Source organism: Anopheles coluzzii, chromosome 2 (assembly GCF_943734685.1).
Source record: "Anopheles coluzzii chromosome 2, AcolN3, whole genome shotgun sequence".
NCBI lineage: Eukaryota > Metazoa > Arthropoda > Insecta > Diptera > Culicidae > Anopheles > Anopheles coluzzii.
In genome coordinates, this window is record NC_064670.1 from 3,060,512 (window position 1) to 3,075,773 (window position 15,262).

A 15,262-nucleotide genomic window follows, 5' to 3' on the forward strand; every position below is an offset into this window, starting at 1 on the left:
CTTGGAAACATTCCTCGATTATTCGATAATCTCAAGGATTTGATGGAATAATTCATGATCTTTCAGGGTTGAACAGAATAAACATGATTCAAATACGGGTTCTGATTCTTCTGCCTTTCGGCAGCTTAGAAATGCAATTGAAATATATTGTTTTTAAAACATTTATATGCATAACGCTTAACCTCGCACTGATGCTACGAAACCACCAACCACTTCCGTTGGAAGACCAACCCGTGGTGACAGACCCACAAATATTCATCCAAACAAACAACCGTAAGCTATGCTTTACTCATCGCCGGCCCGATGTCCGGCGTGTGACCGGGGGCACAGCACACACAGCGATGCGCAGAGGTTGCAACAGCAAATGGGAAGAGGACACACCCCTCCTCTACCACACCATCCAAGAATGTCTTGAAAAGCAGCCCAAACGCGGGAAAATACGCCCATAAACAAATAATAAAACCGAAAATAATAGCTGCGATAAAAAAAACGCATAATATATATGAAACAATAAAGGCAGAAGCTGGGTCGTAAAATGTGAATGTTTATGAAAATAGGATTATTATTTATTGATTGAAATCAGGATTATATGTGTACGTGTGCGTGTGTGGTGCGACAAAAACAGTGGAGTTGGTTGGATAACCGAAACAAGGAAAGCTGGCACCAGACAGACATGGACAACTGAACCAAAAGCGATGTTTGTTTGTTTGTTTTTTCGCGCTGGAATTGTCGTATAGAAAGAGGAAAGAGGAGACATTGTGGGAGAGTAGACACCGGGCATTGCTGTTAAGGGTTCGTTCTTCAGCATGGAATTTCTTATTCTTAAAACTTTCTAACGTGGCATTGAACATTGACACTATCAGATATATTGGAACCGTAAATTATAAATGTTTTCTCCAATGCTCAAAAGAATAAACATTTTACTATTATCATTTGGGTATGTACTTAGAAATGAGACGCTGATTATTTGAGAGCTTTTATGTGAAGCTCTGTGGTTTTTAATAGAATTCCTATGCCTTCCATTCGTTTCGTGACATACCGCCATGTCCTAAACACGGTTGGACAAGGGTGAGTCATGTGTGTGATCAGCAGGTACGCACGTAGAAAAAAAACAGTACGCCAAACATACCGTTTCGTCCGTTCCACACACCAGGAACGAAAGAAACAAAAAATGAGAGAGATAATTTTGCTTTCGGCAAATGGTTCTTGAGGGATTCGTTGGAATGCTGGTGGCAGGCGCCCATCAAAAGCCGGCTCGGTGTTGGAAGAGCGTACGGATTTTGAAGCCGGCAGCGTGTTGTGTGTGTGTGTGTGTGTGTACCTGCAGGGACAACCAAAAAGGGGGGAAGGAGGAGTTGAAATGAGATCGGAATCTGTTGGAGGTTCTCCAAATATCGGTTTAGATTTTTAGCCCTCATCTTTTGGGTTTTTTGTCTTCTCTCTTGTACCTTCACATCACAACTTCTTCAGTTTGCTCACATTCACACAAACCAAACTCTTCTTGTATCACTCGGAACATGGGTACGATACAGTGCTACAGTGTGCGTGCGTGTATGTGCACGTCTTTAAGGGCACATTAGGGCTTTCAATGACGGGCGGCGTATGTTTTCTTATTTAAGTGTGCTCTCGTCGTATCTCTTCACACAAAATCACTTGATCGAATGTGGCGGCGGTTGTAGAAGACTGTGTCGTCGTGTTTCCTCTTCATCGCTGAGAGAAGAAGGGGTTTAGCACACGGGCTCCTCTACACTGTGTTTCACTTTTAGCGTCCGATTGCGCTGTGATTAGGAGATTCTTTAGCATTATTTTATGTGTCGACCGTAAAATGTGTTTCCTACTGTCCGGAACTAAAGATAAGCAGCAGAAATAGGACAGCGGGCTATTGAAGATCGTTAAATTGCTTGACATAATTGTTTGTGGAAACTTGGCTTTCAATTCTTCTTAGATTCTTCCGTTATTTCCCATACATCTATAGCCGTTTCGATATCTTAGAAGACATTTTTCTAAAGCTAAATGTTTCAAAACTTGGGACGCGGCGCTTGTAGAATCAGTACCGAAGTAGAGTTTAAACCGGATTTGAGTTCCGTGCCGGCACATAACGGCGTCGTTATCGTTCCACCTTCTTGCTGGTCGAAAACTCCCTGACCGTGCGGCAAACGGTTCATCATTATGTCGATGATGAGCAGTCGGCTGGACCGTCTTTCCCCGCGTTCGTTTGTTAATCATGGGAGGGGGCAGCACATTGGGGCTGCGTGGCGTCATGATTAAGAAATCGTGACGATCTTTTCGGGAAACACACAACCCCGTTCCAGAGATTCTAACAGGGTGGGGAAGACAAGACGCCGCTGGAGATGCCGTCCGATAATTATGTGGTGGGGCATTGTGAAATATTTCCTGCCATTTGTTTCGGGCGTATAATTTACTGGAGAGTGGTTTGACCGGGTGGGGGAGGGGGAGATCCGTGTAGTGTGGGCGCGATGTGTAAGTGGAGCCGGGAGTAGCGGTGTAGAATGATACTTTGTCTAAAAATGGATTATTGAAGACCATTAACCGTAGCTTAACGATACATCTCCCCCTACATGACTTGAGCCGCCTGATTGCTCTAGGGGGGAAATGGTTATGCCACCGGCGTTGTTTTGTGTATGTTTCGTTTTCAAACGATCAACATGTTGTGGGATCGTATGATCCACTGAAATTATAGCGTTTTGGGTAAACGATTGTGTTAAGAGTTTAGTTCCTTTGTGTGGGGGTATTTTTAGTTTAAAGATATCATTAGAGTTATGAAATTAGAACACAATTAAAATGGTAAAGCTGGAACTAATTTGCTCTCGTTTCATTTGTTTCTTCGTTTGGTTTAAAACTGATGATCTTCCACGTAACAAATATTTAAGTTTATCGGAAACATTCGAAGCGAACGCCATGAATATTAAATGAAAATGTTCTCTTCGCTGAAACGGAACCTATTGGCGCAGAGGAGTGAATATTTTTAGTTCAAACGGAAGTGGCAGAACGCATAACATTGCGCATATCCGGATCAACGATCGCTTGAGGTGTGCTCTCCTGGAGCTATTGAAGCACGGGAAATGAATCGTTAAGTTATAGGTACTTTAAATTGTTATTAACTGTTAAAGATGATATGAAAGGTACATTGTATCTTAGTATATTAAAGGTTGAGATTATGGTTTAATTTCAAGCTTGCTGTTAACCGTTTGATATTTGTTTTGACTGTTAACGAGCTACATTTTTTCTTTACTTCAGGAGTTGTTTAGTAATGCCTTTTTAGGTGAATGGTAAAAGCAAATGTTAGAAGAAAACAAAAAGATATCCATGAGCGTTGAAAATCAAAACGGTTGTCACGGTGTTCGTGGACCGGCAGCAGCGCTGTGATTTGAGCTGTTTGTCGCGTGATTGGAATAGGAGAGAAAACAAAAAAAAAAGAAGTTCACCCAAAACTTTCGCCGTAAAACAATCCGATCGGGAAAAAGTGGGTTCGTTTAGTTTCGTAATTTAATTCCTTTTTCGGTGTGGAAGTTGCGCAAAATAAAAACCTACAGGACGGGGGAGGGGGGGGGGCATTCCGTAACAGTAGTAGTCCGTGTGTGTGTGTGTGTGTGTAACTGCTGACGTTCTGAAAGTTGCAGCAAAGTTTTGATACTTGCCACGGAAGCGAAGAGCGTCGGCGTGAAGCTGCTAGATAAATTAATACGTTATGGATGGTCGGTTTTTGGAATGAATTTTCACTTCCATGGGGCCTAGCAACCGCGTACGGGACCATTCGTAGCAGTTTTGATATTTGTTATTTGAGAGGGCGAAAAAAAAAGATCTCTCGGTGTAGTAACACACACACACACGTTCAAAGCGTGGTGGAACAAGTTAGCACAACTTTCATAAAGCTTAATGTGGGTAAAAATAGTAGCCAAACAAGTTTATCAATTTTGTGTGTTGTTCGGTTCTTCGTGTTCTTGTAGCATTCAAAATGCTTGATCATGCTTAACTGCGTCCGTTCTACGAAGTGATAAACCGCCAAAAGTGGACCACTGACGTAATTGAAGTGGTCACCCAAGTGTTGAAAGGCGCATTTGTTCGTAGTCAATCTGTTACCTGAAAAAGGTGTGGGTTCAGCTCTGAATATGTGGTGTGTGTGTGTTTGTTGTTGTTGTCGTTAGTACCTTTCTTTGCACGTAATTTTTCGTACGATACCGTAGAAATTCGTTTCAAGTGGCTCACATTTTGCCTTTCTCCTTCACGTCCGTCCCGTTTACTGCTGGAGCGTTTCCGCTCTAATGAAGCGCTAGGCTCTTGATTCTCATTATGAGTGCAAGCGCGAGGAAAGTGGTTGCTTCTTAGGAAACAGATGAATGCAAAGTTTGTGGCTAAAGCACACGAGGCGTAGAGAAGTGAGGCCACTTCGAATCCTTTGCTTGCGGGGAATTCTTTCTGCCTCACTCTCTCTCTTCTCCGGCTTTTGAGTGTGCCTGCTTGCCCGCCGTTATCTATGCTGCACGCTCGGGTTCAAACGGTGTGGAGGTACCTGGGAGAAGGAATGAAAAGTGCATAAAGAGGAAACTTAGGTCGCCTGAACATTGCATTAATTTTGCTTTTAACTTGCAAATCTCAGGCCCGCGGTGTATGTGTGGCAGGATGTGGGATGACATAATTGAAGCTTGCAGTAAAAGCACATTTTTCAAACCGGTAGAGGATGGAACCGTTAACGATGGTGATTTCTTTGAAGTGGTGTACAATTTTTGAACAATTTTGTGCTGCCTGAATAATATCCGCTTTACGATCACAACAAACAGCTTCACTGTAAAAAGTGTTGTACGGTTTTTAATTGTTTCTTAGTAGCATAAAAATGACTATTTTTTTGTATAACTAAAAACTCCTATTCTAACCTCTGTACCCAGTCAGCTTTTCCGAGGTTAGACATATTTTTTCCAGGTCAGCGAATATTTCACAGCAAATTGGCCGTTGCGAACGCAATTAAATTACCCCACCGGGTCTTGGCGACCAGCTGCGCTGCTAGGAATTCAAAATTTTCTCTACTTGTTGTTGTTTTCCTGTAATAACATCTATTTCTATTTAATTTCATTTCAGGTAAGACCGGTGGAATGTTGCAACGGTGCAACCACCCAGAGTTTGTCAGAGCATACAGCATTCTACATGAAATGTTCTCTATCATATACCATCCCAGGAACTGGTTGTGTGAGAAAGCGACAAAATTGTTCCACAAATCATTCACTGGGTATGTGTGTCCATTGATGTTTTATTGCTTTTTCAAACGAAAGGTTTTAGGTGTGTGTGTTTTTTTTAATACTTTGCATACGGTCGAATGTCGTCCATATCGGATCCAAGCGCTCACAGCACTAGCGAGGTGTACGGGGCGGCGGCAGCATAGGGAAGGGTGGCCGCGTACGGGAAGCCGGCCGTGTATGCCGCTGCGTAGGGAGTGGTGTAGGCAGCCAGGGCAGCAGGGGCGGCCGCATAGGGAGCAAGATAGGGCGACGCTACCGTGGCCACAGCAGGTGCAGCTACGACCGGGGCAGCTGCAGCCGTGTAAGCCAGCGGCACCAGGGGTTTGGCGGAGGTAGTAGCGGCAATAGCCAGCAGGGCAACAAAGATCTGAAGCGACGAATAGAATGTGAGGGATTAGAATGTAGAACGCGTGGGGAGTGTTCCTTTTGCGATTCAGGCTAAGGATCGGATCCCCCGAGGAACGTGATGATGAGAAATGCGTTCTAACACTTACCACTTTGGCGAACATGTTGAGGATGTGTTGGGGAAAGTTGAAGACTAGACTGGATGTGCTGCAGACAGAGACTGTACTTTGGTTCACCACAGTACAGGTGGTTTTATACGATAGCCACACCTACGCTGCCGTGGTGTGTGGACAGCTCTGGATGGTCCAAACCTGAACTCCAAGCTCAATTGGTGATAGTGGTGGACACAAGCCTTGACCTTGGGTAACGGAACGGCCGCAGCGGTTATGTGATGTTGCTCTGCAGTGACTCAGACTGAACAGCTGCTCGATTCAACCATTACGCTCTACAATAATGTCTTTGATTGCTTAATCGAAGGTGTAGCGTATAGTCCTTGTGGTGTTGTTTCGTTGATTGAATTAAATATTTCGTCTGATACACTTGTGTGTCTCCGTTTCAAAGCCGCCCGCAATTCGTTTGGGGACAAAAAATGTGGTCCAAAATTAGCATACACACAGTGCGCGTAATGTGTGATGTGTAAAGCATGGTAGGAGGAGTGCGGCATACCGATGCTTCTCATTAATTCGTCAATTTAATTGCACTTGCGATGGAACGGGAGCAGCAGCCAATGCATCTTGGAGGTCGTCCCGTCGATTTAAAATTCCCCGGACGTAGTCAGTGCCCCGAGCGCAGTCGGAGTGTCGGGGTTGATCGTAGCTTCATTTTGAATTCGGACAGTTTTACGGACTTTGGGTGTCGTCGCGATCCCTCGAACCGCGATGTGATGGGGGATTAAAGCGTGTGTCTTCGCCGGGCTTCGAACTGGTGGGATGGTTGGTTGGCCACTCTCTTTTGATTATAAAAAGCTCAGTATCGGCAGGCAAAAGGCATCAGTTGCAATCGTGTCTTCACTGCAGTCAAGTATCTTCAGCTTATCAAGCCCCAACCACACCAAACAATCCCATCCAAGATGTACTCCAAAGTTGTGGTAAGTTTGGTCCTGCTGTTCTCTTCGGTCTGCTGTGTACCTGTGCCACAGAATATCCACAGGATAGTAACAAATCGATTTCCGGTCCTTTCCGCAGATTGCCTTCGCTCTGTGCGTTCTGAGCACCGTTTCGGCCGGTGTCGTTCCCGTGGCGGCTCCGTTGGCGGCGGCTGGTGTCATTGCACCGTACGCCACGTCGTACAATGCGCACACGGTAAACCACAACATTGCTGCCCCGTACGTTGCTGCCACACCTGTCGCCGCTCCGGTCGCTGTGGCCAAGTATGTCGCCGCGCCTGCCCCAGTGGCGGCCGTTGCACCAGCAGTGGCCAAGTACGTTGCTGCCCCGGCTGCCGCCTACACCGCTTACAGTGCGGCTCCGGCTGCCTACACCGCCTACAGTGCGGCTGGTGCTCCGGTGCTGCCGGCTGCCGCCTACACGGCCTACAGTGCCGCCACCTATCCGTACCTCTTCTAAAAGGTGCCTGTGATGTATTTCTGTTGATCTTCGCGATTCAAGAACGCTTGCCTTTCTGCTGTCCTGCAGTAGTACAGTTCTTAACGCAGGGGAGTTCCATCTCTCAGCTTAGCGATTACTTTCAATCAGTGTAATGCAAAATATACGAATAATTGTGTAACATAAATGCTTAACTTACTGCAAAGTTTTTCCCGTGCTTATTATTACCCAGTTAAGCAGAATAGCAAACCGATCCGTTTTTGGCTGGAAACCATTACAGGTCCGAATAATGGCACCTTCGGGGAAAAAAGTATTAGTGGAAGCGATTCCAAAATATGTTTGACGGCAGCACCAACTGTCATTCGCCGTTCGTTTGCTGATTGGAGGGTGGACGGGTGGTCGGGAGGTTGTGCGTATAAGCATTTCAGAGTGTAATTTGACGCGTTTGGAACGTAGGAGGCGACCCGGCACCGGCAATCGATAGCAACCGACGTCGGTGCCCTATTACTTGGAATGTTTAAAAGTAGCGCCAAGCGAAGATGTCGGTCAAAAAGGCAAAGTATCATTATTCGCCAGTTCGTGGAATGGATCTGTGCTGGCACGCTCCTTGGGGCATGATTTGTTATGCGTAAGCAAAGCATGGTCACATCTGCAGTATTAGCGACACGCTTCGTCGGTCTCTTCGTCTCCTCGTCTTGTGTCCTTTTTTGTTATTATGAATGGTATCCTTTATTGTCATTAAACGATCACGTGTTGCAAGTTAATGACATTTTTTCTCGGTAGCGAGAAGAATTTGATTAAAAGTGCACGTTTTTCGCGATTTTTTTTCTCTCATTGGCGTTGGTACGTCACGTGCTGCAAGCGCATGACTGTAATTATAAGGGTTTCTGGTCGGTTTTTCTTGAAGGTGTGAGAATGCTTAGCGCTCAGTTGCAGTGCGAAAGGGTATTTGTGATGGTTTTCTGTGAAAACGGAGACGTACTCACGCTTATTATTAATGCTGGATACATTTTTTCAACCGTTGGATTTTTATTTTCAAATCATCTTCCCAGTACGGTACGAAACGGGGAAGTGTTGAGTCGCGTAGGGTTTTTGTTTTGTTTGCCTGTTTGTGGCACTCGACGGTGTAAAGATAATTTATCATAATGAACACCAGCTCGAGCAGAGGGCTACATCATGCTTCCGTGCATTCGAAAAGCCCTCCCGGGTAAGATCGCTCCATCCTTCAGTTCTGCACGGTCAGGCTGTGATGAGGCTAGCGGAGGGCCATAAAAAATGTACGCTGATGGCCCGTCGCCTAAACCTGCAAGATCGTTGCTGCTCATGCAATTGTTTGTATAATTTTAAATATCTTTCTTTCATTCTTGGCTGTGTTTGTGTGCGTCTTTTTTCAGGCCCTTACCTCAAGTCCACAAGCAGTAGGGACATGACGTTACGTTAGCGGAATCCACCGGTTGGGCAGACGACGAAACCGCTGACAACTGCGCGCGGTGGTGCCCGGTGATATTATTTGGTGTGCTTTTTTGTTGGGGTGAATCGCGAGCTTATCGTCGTCCCGTGTGTGCAGCGGGGCAGAGAGGCAGAAACTGGGACAGAGGTGTAGTACATTGCGCGAATGACATTTAGCATTGTGAATGCCAAAAGAAACATGCCGAAACATTCTTCCGGTTCGCAAGACGACAAAGCGGCTGTGTGTTAGGGAGCTAAATCCAGGAGGCACCATAATAGAGGAGTCACCGTGCGCGGCAGTTCCCTAAATGGAGAAAGAAAAGCTCACTCAACCAAACACACACACATACACAGAGAGAGAGAGAGGCATAGGCAAACAGTCACACATCAGCCAACCGAAGAAGGCATTCCGGGTTTTGGTCGGGAACTCTTGAGTGACGCTATTGTTGAAAGTGTGTGGTACAACTTCCGCAAACCGTGGTTAACTTTCGACCTTTGCTGCCGACCACGATCGTGTTAGGAGGGCGAGGTGATGGGTGGAGGGTTTGCGATGAAGGGTACATTGTCTTTCTTCAGAGGGAAGAGATTGGTTGGATAGGGTCGGAGCAAGATCGGGTAAAATGATTGCGGTGTCATGTATGTATGTCCGCACTTCCCTCTCAGGCCCTTTTCTTTCCAGCCGACGTCAAGGGGCACGCTTCTCCGAGGCATCTGATCACCAAGGTCTCGCTTGTCGGGTGGAATGTCTTCAGAGCCTGGAGCGTGCGAGGCGGGAAAGGTGCGGGGAGAAAGAAATGCAAAAGTTATGCTGCACTCGGGCAAAGTATACACGGGCGACATTCCGCACCGAAACCAGCTTAACCACACACCCACCCGGCTTACCAGAACAACACAATGCACAATCGTAAATACAGCCGCGCTGCATCTCCCGGGCAACACCGCACGCCAAAAAAAAAACCGCAGAATGGTCCACATCATCATCTCCGCATCATCATCGTGTATGTGTGTGGCGGCTGCGTGTGTATGCTGACGCTTATCGTCGTCGTGGTTGTCATCGTCGGCATTGTCGCCGCGCCATTCCCGGGGAGCTTGCCAAACTGTCGAAACAATGTAGCGCCGAGAGTAAGCCAGCCAGGTCAGGGTAAGGGAAGGGGAAGTGGAAAAGGATGCGCAAGAGGGAGTCATCCTTTTTCTTCGGCTCTTTTAATTTTCTTGCCCACTCAGGGGCGGGTTTTGTGTTTTGCGCGAGCTCTTCCGTTCACGTTGTTTGTCGCTGTCCGAGCTTCCTGTAGATGGTTTCCGCTCGTGCCCGCTTGCTACTCCGCTACCGCACACAACCACCGGTTAACTGATTTCGCTTCACACCACCACCACCCGGCCAGTGAGGCGCGACGCAGCTCGCAGCTGCAACATAAATTTCGTCCGTTTGCATTTATGATGACATACGTGCATCCATTTTTGACGTCTCTATGCATCGCTAATGTTCCGCCGCAAAGATCCAGGCGGGGGGAATGCTTCTCTCCCGGGTATGTCCCGGTGTTTGGGAGTCCGCTGCCCGGAAATAAAAGCTTGCATTGTGTAGTGTTTGCAGTTTGCAGAGCAGCCACACTCGAATATGTCGCTGGCTGTGCTAGCTTTACACAAACTCTCTTGCTCTGGCCCGGAAATGCAGGTGACTCATTCAGCAGCTTCTGCCGTTCGCTTGTTTTGAAATGCAACGTCACTCCACCCAGCTTCCAGCCGTGCGAGACCGTTTGCGTAACAACAAGACGTATACACAAGACCAACCAGCCTAACGGACGAATCATACCGCGAAACCGCGAAGCACACACAATCGGATGGACGGTTTTTGTGTATGTTTTTTTTTCGTGGAAAAAATCTTCTCGATCCCTTGATAACTTTCCCTTGATGTGAGGCGGTTAAGGGCAGCGCTGTGGTGTCGGTTGCTTACTTTATTGATGCGCTTCTTTTCATTGCGCATTGCTTGCTTGTCTCCTCGTTATATAGTGTACTGTAATCAGCACGTTAAGTTTGTGACGCGCTGTTTACCGTTGATTTGAGTTTTGATTGCCGTAGGGTGTTTATTTTTCAAGAAGCTACGTCGTCATTTCAGCGTTCCCGTTTGATACGTTAGTCAATGTGGTCCTGAATGCGCTAAATGTGTTCATAAAATGTTTAGTTTTAGCGTAAAATTGGTATCAAGATTCGAACGAGCTGCTTTGAATGTCTGATAGTTTTTCCTCAAACTCAAAACATCAATTTCCCAATTGCAGCCAACTTTAGCCAATTGGATGAACTTTGGACGACCGAATAGAACGAGCGAAAGACTGCAATGAGCTTATAGATAAAACATGATTGCATTAGTGCGACTTATTTTTCCCGCCACTGCAATAATGCTGCAACAGTAACGGAACGTTTTCTTTTGGTGCATTCTCTTTCCCATTCCACGATTAAAGGTAATGAAGATCATAATTGGAAATTTGCTAAGTTTTTCCATTAGTGCACCACCACCACCAGTTCAGAATGTGGATTAGCATATAAACCGTTTACGAGCACTCTTTTGCGCTTCACTTCAATCCCACGAACGCCGTTAAACTCGCCACAAAACTCTTCGCCCGAAGCCGTCGCTTTGATTGCAAAAAATAGTCGGAATATCTTCCGTCGGCGTTGAATTTGTCCTGGAATGCCCTTTGCGTCACAGGACGATGCAGTTGCATGAGGAGTGCTGTCTGCTTGCTGCTCGATTGGAATTTTCCACAGCTATTTACCCGGGCGGTTGGGCGACATCACGGGCTTTCCGATGCTTGCCAATTTCGCTCGCCGATTCTTGGCTGATAATGAAGACCGATTAAAGGGCGAATGCGAGTGGCCATGCATGGCGCGTGGAGAAGTTTTGCCCTCGTGGGGTTGTCTGGGATCGATTAAATGCAATTGGAATGATCTCTCTTTCTGATTTTACTCTATCTCTCACTCATCAACAAACGATTCGGTAATGAGAATTGTGCCGTCGTTGGAATTTGCTGAACGCAAAATGTCAGAGTGTTTTGCCTCTCAATCAATAGCGGCCAAGAGAGGTCGTTCCGGATTTGTTGTAAAGTCAATGAATCATAATTATGTCGACTAATCGAAAGAACTTTACTTTGGCACACGGTTTAGTGCTGCTGACGCGAGCGATGGGCAGCATTCCAGTGAACTTAATCTAGGTCATGTTTATTAATGAGCTGTGGAAGGGAAAGAGAGAAGCTAGAGAGCTTTCGTTTCGTGGGAAATGGGAAGTACGGAGGCGTTGTTATCATTGCAAAAAGGGATCTTATGTAAGCTAGCGTGAGCGTCTTTGATAGTTTCAATAGCTGTGATTATTCATCCCCATTTGTACTCAGTTATAGTTGGAATATCAAACACCTAGAGCTTATCTCACAAGGTTCCCGCACGAAGATCCCCGTAAACATGGTGCAAAATCTATCATCACTCTCGAGCCATGCCGGTAGCTCCGGGCGAAACGTTAAGCAGATGAAAATTTATGATTTAGCCACTAAAGCGCAGCTGCCTACTTGAGTACGCGGCACGGTTACGGGAAGGCTTAACCAGGCTTCACTAGTGACGCAGATAATGTCGACGGTAATGTTTATAATAGGCCATTGTGATAATGATTAACGCGGAAAACTTTGCGCTCGCAACGGGCCAGATTCTGGCATGATCGTACGCAGTCCAGTGAAGCTTGATATTGGAGAAGAAAAGTCCCCAGTAATGGGTCCCTGCCATACCGTGCTGGCCTAGAGCACATAGCCGGGTGGGATATAAATCCACATTTTAAGCTTTGTTTATCGTCTTGGGAAATGCGTCCAGATGTAGGGTGGGGCGGAGAGATATGGGCGTCCAGGGAGCTTAAAGGGCAACTCTCGTTTCACTATGATGGATGTGTCCCGGGCTCTTACTAGTTGGTAAGTGTGGCTAATTTGTGTCAGTGGATGCCTTTGCTTTCACACACCCCCGCAATGTACGCAGGTGTTTGGGTACGGTCATGGCGAACTCGTGAAGGAGAATGTAAAGTTTTAGTAACTTCCCGACGGGTATATATAGGGGTGTTGCTAGCAGCACCGTGTACTGCGGTTGTAGGCAAATGTTGCGGAGCCACTGAAGCTGATTGAATTTAGCGATGAAACCCACGCGCTCTTGCCTTCGTGTGGTGCAGTGAAACGTACCATGATTACACATGTACGCAAGAGTGTGCGTGTGTGTATGCGTACGTTTAGTGCAAAATGGCTCCGGCTGCATGCAGATGGCGCCGACGAAACTTACGAACCGCAAGCCGTAATGCACGGTATAGGTTTGTAATATATTTCTCATTTGAGCGAAACACCAAGTCGCGTTACATGTGGCCGTATCCTCTCCATCTGCTGCTAGTTGGCAGTTGTCGCACATCGTCTGGAGCGTTGGTGCGCTCCGACAAACCTGGAACCTGGAGCCATGTAATTGAATTGATACGATCCCAGGTGGAAAGTAGGTTATGGTACGCATTTGCGGTCCTTACACGCTAGTGAAGCACCGAAGGACAGATCCTTTGTTGTAAACTTCCTATGAATATGGTTTCACTGCATAAGGCATTCATTACGAAGCTATTTATTTGTAGATTAAGAAAGCTGAAACGAAACGTGCGCTATCGGTTGCTTGCTGTGATTTAATTTGAGCGTGTATTTCCAACGTGTTTCTGAGATCTTGGAGAATGGAGAATTCAACTACAATTTCAGCTTAAGAATGCTGCCAAGTGCAGGGTGATGTCCTGTTTGTTATTATATTTCTTCGCAATGCCTTAAATTTCCAAAAATTCTGAAACACAAAATGTCTCCAGGAAAGAAAGCGCTAATGAAACCTGGATTCCTGGAAGATGAACGCTTTAAGATTAAGATCTCAACATCATGAAGACATAGCATGTTTTGGTTGTGTATCATATGCTGTGCGGAGAATGTCGGTCAATGTTGTGGAATTTATGCTTGCTCGTCTTCACATTTCAATACGCAACGCAAAAACGCATACCAACTTCCAATTAGCGGCGCTCGCGACAAGGACCTGCTGGGGCTGTGGTGCTTGTTAGTATTCTTGGGGCGTACAGTGCACGATTTGCCGTTTGCGCCCTCGCCCGTCTCGGCATTGAACGTGCTCTCCCTCCGTCCTCCTTGGCACCGTCTGGTTGGGAATTTAAAAAGATGAGGTATTAAAATTCATCACGTTCCATTCGCGTTTGTTGCAAAGCCATGTGCTCTTGTTTTGCTGTACCATTCCCAAGACATTAGGAATCCCAGATGGCCATTAGCCGTAAAGAGCCTTTTATCAAGAGACATATGTTAGCGGTAACATACTTGGAGGCTCCTGTTGGTTTCTCTTTCATGCAACTGCCATTGCTTCTTTGTGTCGTGCCGTGCGCGTGGAAAGCCAACACATTCTGAGTGTGTATGTCTTTTGCGGTTAAAAATGTGGTTTGCCCATAAAATCATCGATTAATGTTGAGAGTTTATTAGCTTGTTGTCTGGTTTGCTGGTGCAAACTGGCACTGCTGCCGCCGCTGGTGCTAAAGTTAGCCTAAAAGCGTTTGCGTGTTTTGCCCGCGCGATGGCATTCCTTGGAAAATGGCGGTTAATTTTTGCCTTTTCGCAAGTGCAGAAAATATCGCAAAGCACTTCTGGCGGAAATTGGAACCGGCGGGGGAACTACTCGGGCATGGTGAATGGTTTCCGCGCTGCACTACCGGTTTCGTCGCCGATGTTTTCGCACAACCGTCAGAAATGGCAGCGGAAATGGATTTCGCGTTTGGGTGGAATTCTTTCATGTCATTCAAATTTGCCTGCTGCCAAATCAACGTTTCGTCCGCCTTTCGGTTGGCTTTTAATTTCTCATTAACGGATGACGGGGTTAGTGACAGCTTGTCGGAAGCTTTTATTTGGTAAAGTTTTGCGCAAAGTTAAGCAACAACAGCATGATGCCAGCACCAGCACCAAGCGCTAGTGCACCGAATGTGATCAAGCACGGCCAAGGACGCCCGAAGGTCAGCACAACCAATGGGCATTTGTTCGGGTGGCCACCGTACGGAACGGAAGCGAAATCCGTTGCGTAAGAAATAGACAGAAACAATCGGGATTCGCCATCGGTATGTGCAAAAAAAAAAACGACTGTGCGCAAAGTGACAAAAAAGAAATGAACAAAACGGCCGTGAATACGCGAACTCTTCTCGGATGTCGGAACGCTATCGGGCAGGCGAGACTTCGTGGTAGAGCAGCGCAGCGCAATTCGCCGAGAAAAGGATGTCGTCGGTTGCGGTCGCTCGGCCCTGGGAAGGGTTATTTTAATTGAGTTTTCAAATAGTTCGAAGGGCTTTCCCACAATGGTACGGAACTGTGGAGCTGCTGCTTTGGCGGGATGGGCGAGGGCGGTAACGCGATAAGAAGGAGCCACAGAAAATTGCGTGCAGGAATGTGAACTTATTCTTTATTCGATTTCTTTATTTGCGCCCTTTGTATGTCAACCGCACCCTCCTTGTGGCATTGATGGCGTGGCGGTGAAGCGAGCGTTAGTTGGATATATTGATTTAAAAGTTGGCTAGAAGTTCAATTTGCTGAGAAATGTAAATGAAATCATATGGGTGGAGAGGGGTTTTGATTCACAAACTAAAGGTGCGCT

General features: G+C 46.4%; 3 protein-coding genes across 4 annotated transcripts in view; 2 read left to right on the plus strand and 1 right to left on the minus strand.

The window, feature by feature from the left end:
* The window catches only part of LOC120951245 (furin-like protease 1, isoforms 1/1-X/2), a 141,211-nt gene that overhangs the window by 32,952 nt on the left and 92,997 nt on the right, over positions 1-15,262 (plus strand). The window lies entirely within an intron of this gene.
* Positions 5,235-5,864, minus strand: LOC120951247 (uncharacterized). Its single transcript, XM_040369841.2, has 2 exons — positions 5,747-5,864; positions 5,235-5,619 (listed from the first exon to the last, which is right to left on the minus strand). Exons 1-2 carry the CDS (start codon positions 5,759-5,761, stop codon positions 5,356-5,358), a joined length of 279 nt encoding a protein of 92 aa, XP_040225775.1. The 5' UTR covers positions 5,762-5,864; the 3' UTR covers positions 5,235-5,355.
* On the plus strand, positions 6,561-7,328 carry LOC120951246 (cuticle protein 16.5-like). Its single transcript, XM_040369840.2, has 2 exons — positions 6,561-6,684; positions 6,782-7,328. The coding sequence occupies exons 1-2, from the start codon at positions 6,667-6,669 to the stop codon at positions 7,160-7,162; spliced, it is 399 nt and encodes a 132-aa protein (XP_040225774.1). The 5' UTR covers positions 6,561-6,666; the 3' UTR covers positions 7,163-7,328.